A 15,136-nucleotide genomic window follows, 5' to 3' on the forward strand; every position below is an offset into this window, starting at 1 on the left:
ATATTTTTATTAAATGTAAATATCAGATAAATGATAAGTCACGTAATAACCGAGAAAGCAAAAAACTACTTAGCTGTAATTAATAATGCAATGCAAGCATTTAAAAAAACAGATCACACATTTTATTAATGATCGTCAGCCTGTACCTACACGCTCAACTGTAACGTGTTGAGATAGGTCACGCTATCGGAAGTACGTACTTAACTCTAAGTATCGTAGGACAGCGGTAATCTTAACCCAACAGCTTTTAGACACAGCGGATAGAGTGCTGTCGCGTTATCACTTGTTTTCGTGAAAAAACTGAGAAGTTGCAAAATATTTGCACTGGCTCGCATAAAAAAATGCACCACTAAACATGTTTAGCAGCTACTGGCTGCTATGAAAGGGTAATTTATGTGATATATTAGGCTGCGTTTCCACCAAAGATGTGCGAGGATGCCTAGATGGATGGATGCGAGGGATGTTTTTGTAAAGAACCAATATAATAGCTTCATTTATCTCGCCTCGGTAATTAATTTCAATCTAATATGGTAACACAGCTCAGCAGCACTGCCGGCGGTTTGACTATAGAGATGCCGACAGAGAAACTGCTGTCAAGCTCGGCTCTAAATCAATATTGGGGCATTTATTTGAAACCGTAGACGGACTGTCTCCGCGTTGCCAGCAGCTTCAGCGTCTACCATATCCGCTGGTTGCGTAATGCCGGCACGTAATTAATGGATGCTCCCTGTATTGCCGCACACAAAACCGGCATTTCGGCTGTTATCTATACGAATATTATTATAAATGCCTAAACCACTGAACCGATTTTGATGAAATTTGGCATAGATATAGTTTGAGTCCCGGGAAAGGACATAGGATAGTTTTTATCCCGGTTTTGGAAACAGGGACGCCGCGATATAGTTTTTCTGTGACAGACAAAATTCCACGCGAGCGAAGCCGCGGGCGGAAAGCTAGTTTAAAATATAAATTGATTTATCGAATGCAGGTACAAATTACAGTTGGTAATACAGCCCCGCGCCCGCGTCGCCCGCGCCGGCTCGGCTCACCTTAGCGAGGTGGTGTCGCGGCATGCAGTGGCGCGGGCTGGCGCGCGCTCGGCCCCGCCCGCGCCGGCTCGGCTCACCTTAGCGAGGTGGTGTCGCGGCATGCAGTGGCGCGGGCTGGCGCGCGCTCGGCCCCGCCCGCGCCGGCTCGGCTCACCTTAGCGAGGTGGTGTCGCGGCATGCAGTGGCGCGGGCTGGCGCGCGCTCGGCCCCGCCCGCGCCGGCTCGGCTCACCTTAGCGAGGTGGTGTCGCGGCATGCGGTGGCGCGGACTGGCGCGCGCGGCCGCCACCCGCAGCGTCGCCCGCGCCGGCTCGGCTCACCTTAGCGAGGTGGTGTCGCGGCATGCAGTGGCGCGGGCTGGCGCGCGCTCGGCCCCGCCCGCGCCGGCTCGGCTCACCTTAGCGAGGTGGTGTCGCGGCATGCAGTGGCGCGGGCTGGCGCGCGCTCGGCCCCGCCCGCGCCGGCTCGGCTCACCTTAGCGAGGTGGTGTCGCGGCATGCAGTGGCGCGGGCTGGCGCGCGCTCGGCCCCGCCCGCGCCGGCTCGGCTCACCTTAGCGAGGTGGTGTCGCGGCATGCAGTGGCGCGGGCTGGCGCGCGCTCGGCCCCGCCCGCGCCGGCTCGGCTCACCTTAGCGAGGTGGTGTCGCGGCATGCAGTGGCGCGGGCTGGCGCGCGCTCGGCCCCGCCCGCGCCGGCTCGGCTCACCTTAGCGAGGTGGTGTCGCGGCATGCAGTGGCGCGGGCTGGCGCGCGCTCGGCCCCGCCCGCGCCGGCTCGGCTCACCTTAGCGAGGTGGTGTCGCGGCATGCGGTGGCGCGGACTGGCGCGCGCTCGGCCCCGCCCGCGCCGGCTCGGCTCACCTTAGCGAGGTGGTGTCGCGGCATGCGGTGGCGCGGACTGGCGCGCGCGGCCGCCACCCGCAGCGTCGCCCGCGCCGGCTCGGCTCACCTTAGCGAGGTGGTGTCGCGGCATGCGGTGGCGCGGACTGGCGCGCGCGGCCGCCACCCGCAGCGTCGCCCGCGCCGGCTCGGCTCACCTTAGCGAGGTGGTGTCGCGGCATGCAGTGGCGCGGGCTGGCGCGCGCTCGGCCCCGCCCGCGCCGGCTCGGCTCACCTTAGCGAGGTGGTGTCGCGGCATGCAGTGGCGCGGGCTGGCGCGCGCTCGGCCCCGCCCGCGCCGGCTCGGCTCACCTTAGCGAGGTGGTGTCGCGGCATGCGGTGGCGCGGACTGGCGCGCGCGGCCGCCACCCGCAGCGTCGCCCGCGCCGGCTCGGCTCACCTTAGCGAGGTGGTGTCGCGGCATGCAGTGGCGCGGGCTGGCGCGCGCGGCCGCCACCCGCAGCGTCGCCCGCGCCGGCTCGGCTCACCTTAGCGAGGTGGTGTCGCGGCATGCAGTGGCGCGGGCTGGCGCGCGCTCGGCCCCGCCCGCGCCGGCTCGGCTCACCTTAGCGAGGTGGTGTCGCGGCATGCAGTGGCGCGGGCTGGCGCGCGCTCGGCCCCGCCCGCGCCGGCTCGGCTCACCTTAGCGAGGTGGTGTCGCGGCATGCAGTGGCGCGGGCTGGCGCGCGCGGCCGCCACCCGCAGCGTCGCCCGCGCCGGCTCGGCTCACCTTAGCGAGGTGGTGTCGCGGCATGCAGTGGCGCGGGCTGGCGCGCGCGGCCGCCACCCGCAGCAGCGCCTCGCACAGCGCGCGCAGCCCCGCGCCCGAGCCCTCGTCGCCCAGCGCGCCGGGCGCAGCTAGTGCCGCCCGCACCAGCTCGCAGCTCAGCCTCGCAGACCGGCCCCCAGTCACATCTAGAGGGAACGACTACGCTCAGTGCTGCTGTTACGGATTTAACCGTACTTTACGGGGACCGATTTTCTATGTCGGCAATATGTAAAAGGTTTTCAACAAAAATTCGCGTACTTTTCGAACATACAGTCGTGGTCAACTAATTAGGGACAGATAGAATACTAAGCAATACTAAGTGTTCATATCCTATTATTGTGAGCTTCATTCAATATTACTGGCTGATACTTTGTAAACATATTGACTATCAAGTACTCTATTTAACAGAATACAATAACAACAAAAAAACTTACTAACTTAATAAAAAATCTTAATCAAATGACATGAATCGGTAATTATGGTACGGACGGTCTGGCCACCTAATTAGGGACGCTTAAGTTTTTCCTTCTAAATTAAAAAAAATAAAAAGTAATAACTTTTATTCTGTTCATTTGTAATTTCGGCGTCAATTTGAAAAGCGATATTCTTATCTTGCGAGTTAAAAACTCATCAAATTATTAATGGTAATGGGCTGAAAGAAAAGCAACAATGCGCTAAGTTATAATCAATCTTTATCAGTGTGGATGGCCATACCGGTAAATTGCAGATCATCTGAAATGTTCCAAAAACATGAATCTACGATGCAGTGGCTTATTTCAAAATCATGAAACCACAGAAAGTATGCCTAGAAGGAAGAGACCAATAAAAACAACCCCACAAGATGATCGCAGAATGGTCACTCTCGCAAAGAGAGACCCCTTTAAGGGTTTCGTTCTGATCAAGAGCGAGATTTTTGGACCAGAACCGACTGCTGGAGTATCTGCGAGGACCGTCAGAAGGCGACTGGTGGAGGCAAAGCTTGTAGGAAGAGTTCCTCGAAAAGTTCCACTACTGAAGATGGAACACAAAGAAGCAAGATTGGCGTTTGCAAGAAAGTATGGACATTAGGCTTTTGCTCAATGGATAAATGTGCTGTTTTCTGATGAGATCAAGATAAATCTTATTTCATCCGATGACAGACAATACGTGCGACGACCTGTAAAGTCCGAAATGATACCAAAGTAAACGAAGAAGCAGGTGAAACATACAGGCGGCAATATAAAAATCTGGGGCTGTTTTTCTGGACATAGAGTGTAACCTATAAAAAGAACTGAAGTTAAACTTGAGCAATTCCAATACAAATAAATATTGGAGAAAACGATGCTATCGTATGCTGAAGAAGTCTTACCAGTCTCATGAACATTTCAACACGATAACGACCCAAAACATACCGCGTACTCTGTTTAATCGTTCCTAGCGCAACAGTCAGTGACGGTACTAGATTGGCCCGAAAACAACTCAGACTTAAGCCCTATAGAGCTTATGGTATGAAACGAAGGAAAAAGTTGCAGCTCAACGTACTGGCACTAAAAATCAGCTTTTCGTGGCATTTAATGGTGTTTGGAATAATATTTCTTTAGAAACCTGTAATGATTTGATTGCATCCATGCCGCGCCGATGTCAAATGGTTATAACCAACAAAACCAACCATATTGGTTATAAAAATACGTTTGATGATTTTGTTTTGTATTCTATATTTATTAATGAAAACTTGTTATGTAATAAACACTTAAATAATTTCCAATTTATTTACATTTACAGTGAAAGTGTTACGTGTCCCTAATTAGTTGTCCATCCCTAGGTCAATAAATGTGTAGGTGGCAATGATTTATTTATTTTAAAAATATTGATCGCAACTAGCTACTTTCTTTTCTGGCCTTTAAATATTTAGAATACTAGCCAAATTACTTGTTATTAATAGGCACAAGCTACAAAGCCTCGTGAAGATTTTTTTTTTCGGACTGGAGAGACGGTCTTGTGTTTTAGTCATATAACGTCCCTAATTAGTTGACCACGACTGTAAATAAAATATTAAAATTTCAAAATGGATTGCTCAGCACCGTTCAACGAGCTGTTCAGATGTTTACAAAGTTTACAGCACAAAAACAAAAATGACACAATAAAAAAACGTAACACAAATAATACTGTTTTATCGCATAATTTAGACATGAATACGTGCTAAATAACATAACTGTCCTTATGCGAAACCAACGTGTAATCCGATCTAGCATGAAATGTGCAGTTGCGTCGGTTAATCGTCGCGACTGACGCAGGACCGCCATAATCGTGCATCTTAGCGGTGACTAACAGGATACAACACAAAACAACCCTTATCATCAACACAGCACGGCTAATAATGCACTAAGCTGCACCCAGATGCGGACAGTACATAATATTCAAAGCATTGCCGATAGAATTACATTGTCGCATGATCAATAAATTATTTACAAGTTTGTATAAGCTGCACAATTATAAAGATTTATCAGTCAATTGCTTTTATCTTGTTCATTAACGATGTTTCAATATTGTGTTACGTTTGTTTTTATGTCAATAAATAATGTTTATAAACAAAAATAATTAAGTGCACGCGCACGGGACTAACTAGCCCCGCGCAACAGAAGGTTCGTTCAACTCACCCGCCAGCGCGAAGTGCACCGTGAGCAGCGCCTCCAGCAGGCGCACCAGCGCGCGCCGGCCCGCGCCCGCGTCGCCGCGCAGCCCCAGCAGCGCCAGCCGCAGCAGCGCCCAGCTGTCGCGCAGCGCCGCGCCCGCCGCCGCAGCGCGGAACCACGGGCTGCACACGCACAGCGTCGCGCACGTGCGCCAGAACGTGCCCACCGTCTTCAGCACCTCCACGTGGTCCTCCACGCACTCCACCGACTCCGCGCCCTCCGCCCCGCGCGCCTCGGGCGCCCGCGCGGGCCCCGCCAGCCCCAGCGCCGCCATCTCCTCGCTCGCGTCGCACGCCCTCGCGAACTCCTCCTCCGGCAGCCTCAGCCGGTATATCCTGTAGAACTTGTCGTTCATCTCCGCGAGCGACCTGAACAGCATCCGCACCGACGCGAGCTGCCCGACGTCGCGGCGGGGCGACGCGTCCGGGTCGTCGCGCGTCAGCTTGAAGATCTCGACGACTATCGCTATCTCGAGAATCGCGCAGCACTGGTTCGAGAACTCCGGCGTCGACACCAGCTCGAGCACGTAGCTGAGCCCGCCCTTCTGGATGAACTGCTCCGCGAACGGGACCGCGTTGAGCAGGCTCGCGAAGATGTTCAGGCACGACGCCGTCAGGAAGTACGCCGACTCCTCGAGCCGGATCGCGTAGCGGTGCTTCGCGACGATGAACGTCGGGTAGATCACGCCGAACAGCAGCTCGCGCTTCATCTCGGTGCGGCAGCGCGGCGTCACGCGCAGCAGGTGGCCGACGGTCGCGTGCAGCACGCTGGCGTGGTTGTCCAGCTGCAGCAGCGAGTTGTAGTGGACCAGGAACGAGCACGCGCCCTCGCGCTCGGCGCCGTGCGGGCAGGGCGCGCGCGCGCGGGCGGGCGGCTCGCACACGGCGCAGGGCAGGCGGCCGGGCGGCTCGCGCGGCCCGTAGGCGGCGCGCTCCAGCAGGCGCAGCGCGGGCGCGGCGGCGGCGGGGTGCGTGAGCGCGAGCCGCACCACGCTCTGCATGAGCGCGGCGGGCGGGAAGCAGCAGCAGGCGCCGCAGCGCAGCAGCGCGCGCAGCAGCTGGCGGCGCAGCGGCGCGCGCGCGGCCAGCGCGGGGTCGGCGGCGAGCGCGGCCAGCGCGGCGTACAGCACGGCCACGCAGCAGGCGGCGGGCGGGCCGGCGCGCGCGGGCCCGAGCGCGTCGTGGTGGTGGTGCGCGCCGGCCCGCACGCGCGCGGCGCAGGCGCGGTGGCGGGCGCGCGCGCAGGCGGCGGCGTGCAGCACGCGGCTGCGCACGCGCTTCATGGCGGCCACGAGGCGCGCGGCGGCCTCGACGAGCCGCCTGATGAGCGCGACGGCCTCGTCCTCGTCGACGCCGGGGATGCGGATCATCAGCTCGATGCAGTCCTTGAGCAGGCCGCCCTTGAGGCACTCGCTGTACAGCTTGAACTGGTCGGTGAACTCCCGGAGCTTGTCGACGGTCCGGCACTGCATCAGGAGGCAGTGGAAGAAGGCGAGGATCGAGTACGCGATCCCGAACACGAATTTGAGCAAATCGTTCGCCTCCGCCTGGCTAGGCGTCTCAATTTTGGCCCGGTTGGGGGTGTCGGTTTTCGTCTGGTACTTGGTGCTGCATTTGCAAATGACGTCCTCGAGCAGTCGCAGCAGCATGGGCAGGATTCCGTTGTTGATCAGTTTGGCGCAGAGGTCGGAATGTATCAGCACCTCGTCCAGCGCCACCATGAGGAGCTCCGTGAGCGCGACCTTGATCCTGGACACCTCCTCGTTCTGCCCCGCGGCGGCCCCGGACCCGGAGGTGAACTGCAGCGAGCAGAGGTTTCGCAGGGAAAAGTTTATGCACTGGACGGATATCTGCGAGCCCTCGGAGCCCGAGAGGCTGCTCTCGGCGCGGCAGAGCTCCTGCAGCAGGTCCGTGATCATGAGGATGAACTCGAAGGCGGAGACGTCCGCGTTGAGTAGTTCCCGGTGCCTGTCGGTCATGAAGTCGTCGGCCTTGGGCCTGGCGCGGCGCGGCGAGTGGTAGGGCTCGCAGTGGTCGGGCGGCGCGGGCGAGCGCAGCGGCGACGTGAAGTAGTCGAAGTCGTCGGCCGGCGAGCACACCTTGATGGTGAGCGAGCGGTTCAGGACCTGCAGCTCGTCGTTGGTGTCCCCCGACTCCGACGACGGCTCGCTCTCTTTTATAGACTTTCGTTTTAATCTCTCACTAGTTTCCGATTTATGTCGTGATCTAAGAGAAAGGAAATTGAATCAATTCACGTTCTACCGAGGCTGACGATGATTTTTTGGAAATGTATAACTATACAAGCGTACCTTCCCGTTGTGGAGCCTTTTCCCGATGTGTTTGTCGTGTTGATTTTAGGCGCCGTATTTCCCGAGGGTTTTTGTTTGGACCATATTCTGCGAAGAACGAAAATATGCTGTAATTCATAATTAACATTTTGATCCAATTAAAAATAACAATGAAGCATTACTTGTTGGAGAAGAGTTGGTGTATGGGCACGCGCGGCCCCGCAGGCGAGCCGTGCGCAGGAGTGCCACGGAGCGGCGTGTGGGCGGGGCCCGCGGGGAGCGCGGCGGGCGCCGTCAGCTCGCCGAACACCCACACCAGCACCGAGCTCAGTTGCCGGCAACAGGATAGTCCCTGGAGGTAGTAGTAACTAAGTAAAGCCTTGTGTCCGCTTGAGTACGGAAAATGAGCGGTTCATTAGGCTCAGCTGCTTAAGGTGGACTCGCCTTTCTAAATCCGCACAGAAGGTCAGAAGTTGTTAGGTTTTGCGGAAATGCAACAAACAAGACGATGAGTAAATGTATCCTTGTAACTCGGTCTGTCAAATTATTATTACTTGTTATAAGACTGTTTAACTTTTTGCGAGTAATTATGTACGAATGTGGGTTAGTTTTTATTTCAATTAAATACAATCGCAACAGTCACTAATAAGCTAATGAACAGGATTTACAGTATTACGTAGGTGTCAATTAGCGCATATTCGCTCGTAGCAATCCGATGCGATATGCTCAATGACTCGAGTCCTAGTGCGCTGCGGTTAGAGCATCGAACTCGAATAATTGCACTGGTATCCGGCGCAAATGCGTTTGCGATTTATAACATAACAACTCAATTAGCTAGACCTCAAGCCAGGGCAAAGACCTTTAACAAATCTAATTAAGTAATATGGTGGGTATTTATCGCTTGGTTCGAGGACAAATGCAGCACGAGCTTGGTTTTTCTTGTCACCAATTACAACGCTCATCTCTTGACATTTTTATCTTTCCGTTAAAAGTATATTATTAGTTTTAAATGATAAATAAAATTCTAATTTCATAATCGAATTCTGAGCAGTAGGTACCTATTACAATAAACATTATTTTAGAATTCATAGAAATAACTGTTTACCCAATGTAAAGACTTTTAGAAAAAATATCTTTGGTTCAATATTACATTAATATTACATCTCAATTAAGATGACACAGTGACTGCGTGTAATCAGGCAGTCTCTGCTATTATTATTAAGATTCTAATTTGAACTCTATCGCGAACACCCTAACGACCACTATATGATAGGGCAACTTAATTATCGGCTGCTAGTAATGATTTTTGCATAATCTATCTTGTCAAACGAGTTAATGGGTGGGCTTGATATGATGAAAAACAATTAATAAACAGTGATAGTTTTGTTACATATTTAATTACGGCTGGCTGATAGACGAATATACCTAATACTAAATTAAATTAACGTCTATCTATATTGATTAATAGAAATTGACATACACGTAACGATTCTCAGAAAAAATATATACAAAGCTACATGACTGTATGCTTGATCATGTTTACTATTTGTTTTAGTTTACACAACCTTGAATTCTGTCAGGGAAAATAGATAATGACAAATGCAATTGAAAATTTTCCTTTCTGAGTGTTCTTTCTCGGAACCGGGCGCTTGTTGACAACCGTTTGTAAACAACGATTTAGGGCACATCGCAAATTATATTGTGTAAAGATAGCATACAATATATCGGCTCTTTGGGCAAGTGCGTATCGGCCGCCTCTCGACGGTGCGCCACTTGACAATATCCGCCGATAATGGCGCTGAGGTACATCATGTAATTTTAAGGACTTAAGCAGTAGAAGGCTCAAGGTCACCCAAAGAGCGATGGAGCGTGCTATGCTCGGAGTTTCCCTGCGTGATCGAATCAGAAATGAGGAGATCCGTAGGAGAACCAGAGTGACTGACATAGCCCGCAGAATCGCTAAAATCAAGTGGCAGTGGGCGGGGCACATAGCTCGAAGAGCTGATGGCCGCTGGGGCAGGAAAGTTCTTGAGTGGCGACCACGAGCTGGAAGACGTAGCGTGGGCAGGCCTCCCACTAGGTGGACCGACGATCTGGTAAAGGTCGCGGGAAGTACCTGGATGCAAGCGGCGCAGGACCGGTCTTTGTGGAAATCCTTGGGGGAGGCCTTTGTCCAGCAGTGGACGTCTTTCGGCTGAAACGAACGAACGAACGAACGAAGCAGTTAAAGCTCGGACACAGTAAGGGTTTATAATGATTACACGTTTTCACCCGACAAAATGTATTTCACATGTAATACTGGAAATTATAATACCCGAATGTAATACAATCCTGTTACGTTGGTACGCACATTGTAATTCATTTATCAGGAGGCCTCATTGGCATTGCAGATATTGGGACACTCATTATCGACGTAAACATTTTTATTTTTAGTTTGCCGATAAACGAGGTGCAGATTTAGCTCTTTCATCTGGCTGCCGAACCGCTAGATTGGCATCAAGTTGTTCGGTGCAGACGTTTCCGTCGGTGACCCGCGATAACCGGCGCGGGCGCATCGCCGCACACGCCTCAAGCCTAGATAACGGTTTGAACACTATGCAGTGGTTCCTTTGATTGGTTTTATCGCAGATCTTAATTCATTGGACCTGCTGTTGGAGTTAGAATATACTACCTGCCGGGCTAGGATGCACGCCCTGATATACTCTTATCGACGTCAAAATGTATGGTAAAAATCGATAAAATGGCGTGATAACCACTTATCGCGGCGCGCATCCTAGGCCTACTGGTCAAGAAAACTCAAATATAGCCTGTATTTGGTGCATTGATGATTAGTTAACCGATTTCCGAAAGTACCTTATTAAAAATTATAGTAGTGTATGTATGTGTATGGAGCAGGGACGCACACTAAAACACCCAAAAACTTTGAGTCTTTTGAATACACTATTACCATAAAGAAATGGAGGACTAAGAACCTTGAGAATGCAAAAAACACGTGATTAAGCTTTTTGGCACCGTAACGGTACAGCGTCTCGGCCGACTATGATTCAGCAATAGACTGCAGTTAGCTGATGATGCTGCCAGATGTATTGGTGGCAGAAACCTGCTGGAGACACTCACCTCGACTCCCAGCGCTCGCAGCACCGCTAGGCGCCGTCATCATCATATCTCAGCCATAGGACGTCCACTGCTGAACATAGGCCTTCCCCAATGCTTTCCATGCTGCCCGGTTGAGCTGTGTGCGACTGACATCATAATGGTAGCAAGAAGGCGCTGGACGCAGGCCGCTACCAACCGGGCAACATGGAAAGCATTGGAGGATTCCTATGTTCAGCAGTGGATGTCCTATGGCTGAGATAATGATGATGATGATAACCTGCTGGAGACACTCACCTCGACTCCCAGCGCTCGCAGCATCGCCAGGCACCGTCATCATCATATCTCAGCCATAGGACGTCCACTGCTGAACATAGGCCTCCCCCAATGCTTTCCATGTTGTCCGGTTGGTAGCGGCCTGCGTCCAGCGCCTTCCTGCTACCATTATGATGTCGGACGCAGGCCGCTACCAACCGGGCAACATGGAAAGCATTGGAGGATTCCTATGTTCAGCAGTGGACGTCCTATGGCTGAGATGATGATGATGTGGGATATGATGCTCAACCACAATAAGGAAGCTAGATGTTAGTGCTTCCTTCCGAGTGGGTGTTGTGCTCGGGGACCAAGGTCCGATTTACACCATCTTGGTTTGTCTATATATACTTGGCAGGATATAAAACTCCGTCACCGCGATGCAGGTTTGTATGAGCGGCGGAGTGTGCCATAGTGTAGAGTGACAGCGCCATCTGTTGGTACACAGTTTGTAGTGGCTTATCGTCGGTGTCGCCACACCACTCCCCCCGGAAGAACCGGAGGTGGATGACGTCAGGATGAGCTCAGCAGTCTGTGCGTGATAATGATGATGATAACCTGCTGGAGACACTCACCTCGACTCCTAGCGCGCGCAGCAGCGCCAGGCAGCGCCAGGCCACGCCGCCCAGCAGGTAGCGGCGCAGGGTCTCGGCCGCCGGCTGCGCGTTGGTCCGCGAGAACAGGCTGCCCGGCCGCGCCTCCGGTGGCGACTCCGACTCTGTGCATTAATACAGTTAAAATAAACCCACCAAATAACGTTTTCTTATTCCCTTGAAATGTGGTAGGGTAAACTGCCAGTCATTGGACACTTAAGAAAGTTATTTACTGAATTTAAAATAGCATTTCTATTTCAACAACTGAGAGATTCCGACTGATGGAGATAAATAGTAGGGAATTTAGTGCAAGAACCCCTCCACTTTGGTATAGAAGGCTCATTTTTGCAACAGTGGTTCTTTGGGTGCTCCTGAGTGGATTTCCGTCGGTAGACATCGGGAGCCCCCCCTGTGGTAGCAGGGGGAGGGGGGGCAAGTTTCCTTCCGCCACGCTTCACTTTAAGGCCCATATCTTCAAAACTATGGGTATTAGGGCAAGTGTGGTATTATTTTCGGATAATTAAAGGATGGCGAATTCATTTCTAGAACAAACTTTTTGCCTTTTCATACAAAAAAATAGAAATATTGAGTAAAATTCACAAAAACCAAAAAGTATTTTTTTAAATAAACGTCGTTTACTTTTAAACCACTGGAGATAATCTAATAAAAAAATATGACCTGAAAGCTACATTTATCAGGATTATAAAAATATAACATTGTATGGTACTTTTTTCGCAAAAAGTGGGTGAAAAAAATTTTTTCTTCAGGACACAGCGGGCGAATTTTATTGTGCATCGGAAAAAAATATTTATTTTATCCATGAATTCATACTATTTGGTTCATAAGCAAGCAAGGATTATTATTTTAGAATTTATTTAGAGTTGCTGGCACATCAATCCCAACTAATATTATAAATGCGAAAGTAACTCTGTCTGTCTGTCTGTCTGTTACGCTTTCCCGCTTAAAAATTGATATGCTCATTTATAAATGTTTGCAGAAATTCCCGAAGAAACTTATTATTATTGCAGGGGACCTTAATATAAATATGCTTGAAAAAAATCAAAACTCCTCTAGGTTTTCGGATATACTAACAAAATATAATCTGAAGTTACACATCAACGACCCTACTCGGGGTAACGCATGTCTTGACTTAATAGTTAGTAATATAAAAAATGCTACTGGCTCCGTCTTGTCTCTTTTTCTATCAGACCATGATACTGCACAGGTTCTGAAATTTAATGTTGAACAAAAAAAGGAAAACCCAACACATTATTTTACATTTAATAGATGCTACACACAGGAAAATATGATTAAATTTAAGGAGTATTTGAGATGTCTAACGTTTCATAATATTTATTTGCAAAAAGATTTGAATATGGCTTATAATGAATTTCATGAAATGCTCCAACTAATTTATAAATTATGCTTTCCTGAAACAAGAGTCAAAAACTTCACACCATCTAAGATAAAATGGATGACAAAAGGTCTTAAAAGAAGTAGCATTGTGAAAAGAAAACTTAGATTTAAATATTATTATGAAAAGAATTACACTAATCGAATAAATTACATTAAATATAATAAACTCTATCAAAAATGTATCTACCACTCTAAAAAAATTACCAACCAAAAATATGTATCACGCAGCAAAAATGCATGCAAAGCAACCTGGGCAGTCATTAAAGGTGAAATGACCAGTTCAAAAGTTAGGAACTATATTAACAAAATAATAGAAAATGGCCAGGAATATACAGACCCTGAAAAAATTGCCTCGGCATTTAACAATCATTTTATTGACAATAGTAGTAATATATCATTAAATACACCAATTAACACACAAAAAATTGCAAATGCAGGTTATGTACAAAACAGTATCTTTTTAACACCAGTTACTGCACACACCATCAATAGAATTATAATGTCACTAAAGAATACTAAGTCTGAGGGTTATGACTCCGTAAGTACAAAAGTTGTTAAAATATGCAAAGAAGAACTATCTCCAATTCTGGCTTTCTTAGTCAATCTTTCACTACAAAATGGGCAATTTCCAGAAAAATTAAAGATTTCTGTTATCAAGCCGTTATACAAAAAGGGAGAAAAAGCCAACCTAGGAAATTACCGACCAATAGCACTACTACCGGTTTTCTCGAAAATTTTTGAAAGGGTTATGCATTCACAGCTCACTGAATTTTTAAATAAATATGGAATAATAGCACAAAATCAATATGGATTCCAAAAAAAGAAATCTACCATACATGCAGCATTTGACCTTGTAAACGAGGTGATGCAAAGCGTCAACGACAAGAAATACACAACAGTGATGTTTCTTGACATGACGAAAGCTTTTGACTGTGTATCTCATGATCAACTTATAAGAAAGCTAGAACGTAGTGGAATCAGAGGACCGGCGTTGGGTTGGTTAGAGTCCTATGTTACAGGTAGAAGTCAATATGTTGAAGTAACTCAACTTGATTCTAACCATACAGCTCAGACATATAGATCCGATTTTCGAGAAAATAAATGCGGCGTCCCACAAGGAAGTGTGCTGGGTCCTTTGCTATTCGTTTTATATATAAATGACCTACCAGAAATAACGAAACAAAAAACCATTTTATTTGCGGACGACATATCTGTTATAATATCAACTAATAATAATTCTTCACTGGAACAACACAAAGTTGACATTGTAAATACACTGACATCGATAATACAATGGCTTAATAGTAATAATCTTCAAATTAATTTAACGAAAACTAATATTGTAAATTTTAATAATTTTAAAAATCAATCAGTTGACATCAATATCAATGGCAAAGTTTTGCAAACCACTACAAATGCTGAGTTTTTAGGTATAAGAATAGATACAAAGCTCACTTGGGCAGATCAAATAGACCGGGTTTGCAACAGAGTTAATGGATTTGTCTTCGCTCTGTATAAACTGACCAGGATCTCAAATGTTAATACAGCAATTACATCCTACTACGCTTATGTTGAATCCATTTTAAGATATGGCCTCATAATCTGGGGAAATGGAACAGACATCAATAAACTGTTCATTGCACAGAAACGTTGCATCAGAGCCATGTGTAACATAGCCCCTGATGTCTCATGTAAGCCTTATTTTCAATTGTTAAAAATTTTGCCTCTTCCGTGCCTGTATATTCTTCAGGTTAGTTTATTTGTAAGAAATAACAATTGGAAATTCACGCAAGCGAGGGATGTCAATCAAAGGTCGGTTCGAAATCCACACAGGCTAGTTCTGGAAATGGTACCAAAAACTCGACGATTTCAAAAAAACTGTTATTCTATGTGTAAAACAATTTATAACAAGATACCAAATCGCTTTAAAGAACTGCATATAAATCGATTCAAGTCAGCTTTGCGCACATGGCTTTTGGAAAGAAGCTTTTACTCGATTGCTGAATTTTTAAAATATAAGGAATAATAATTTATAATCATTAGTCGATGCAGGGTTTAATTTGCTTGTA

General features: G+C 48.8%; 1 protein-coding gene across 1 annotated transcript in view; it reads right to left on the reverse strand.

Moving 5' to 3' along the window:
* Window positions 1-14,143, reverse strand: part of LOC135072773 (uncharacterized) — a 72,524-nt gene extending 58,381 nt beyond the window's left edge. The window contains exons 1-6 of the mRNA XM_063966810.1: window positions 14,128-14,143; window positions 11,634-11,776; window positions 7,836-8,005; window positions 7,675-7,761; window positions 5,331-7,591; window positions 2,656-2,840 (exon numbers count right to left, since the gene is read on the reverse strand). Coding sequence (XP_063822880.1) covers window positions 2,656-2,840; window positions 5,331-7,591; window positions 7,675-7,761; window positions 7,836-8,005; window positions 11,634-11,776; window positions 14,128-14,143 — 2,862 coding nt within the window. The remainder of the gene's footprint in view (window positions 1-2,655; window positions 2,841-5,330; window positions 7,592-7,674; window positions 7,762-7,835; window positions 8,006-11,633; window positions 11,777-14,127) is intronic.
* Between the last annotated feature and the right edge of the window lie 993 nt (window positions 14,144-15,136).

Source organism: Ostrinia nubilalis, chromosome 6, assembly GCF_963855985.1.
Source record: "Ostrinia nubilalis chromosome 6, ilOstNubi1.1, whole genome shotgun sequence".
In the NCBI taxonomy this organism is placed as follows: domain Eukaryota; kingdom Metazoa; phylum Arthropoda; class Insecta; order Lepidoptera; family Crambidae; genus Ostrinia; species Ostrinia nubilalis.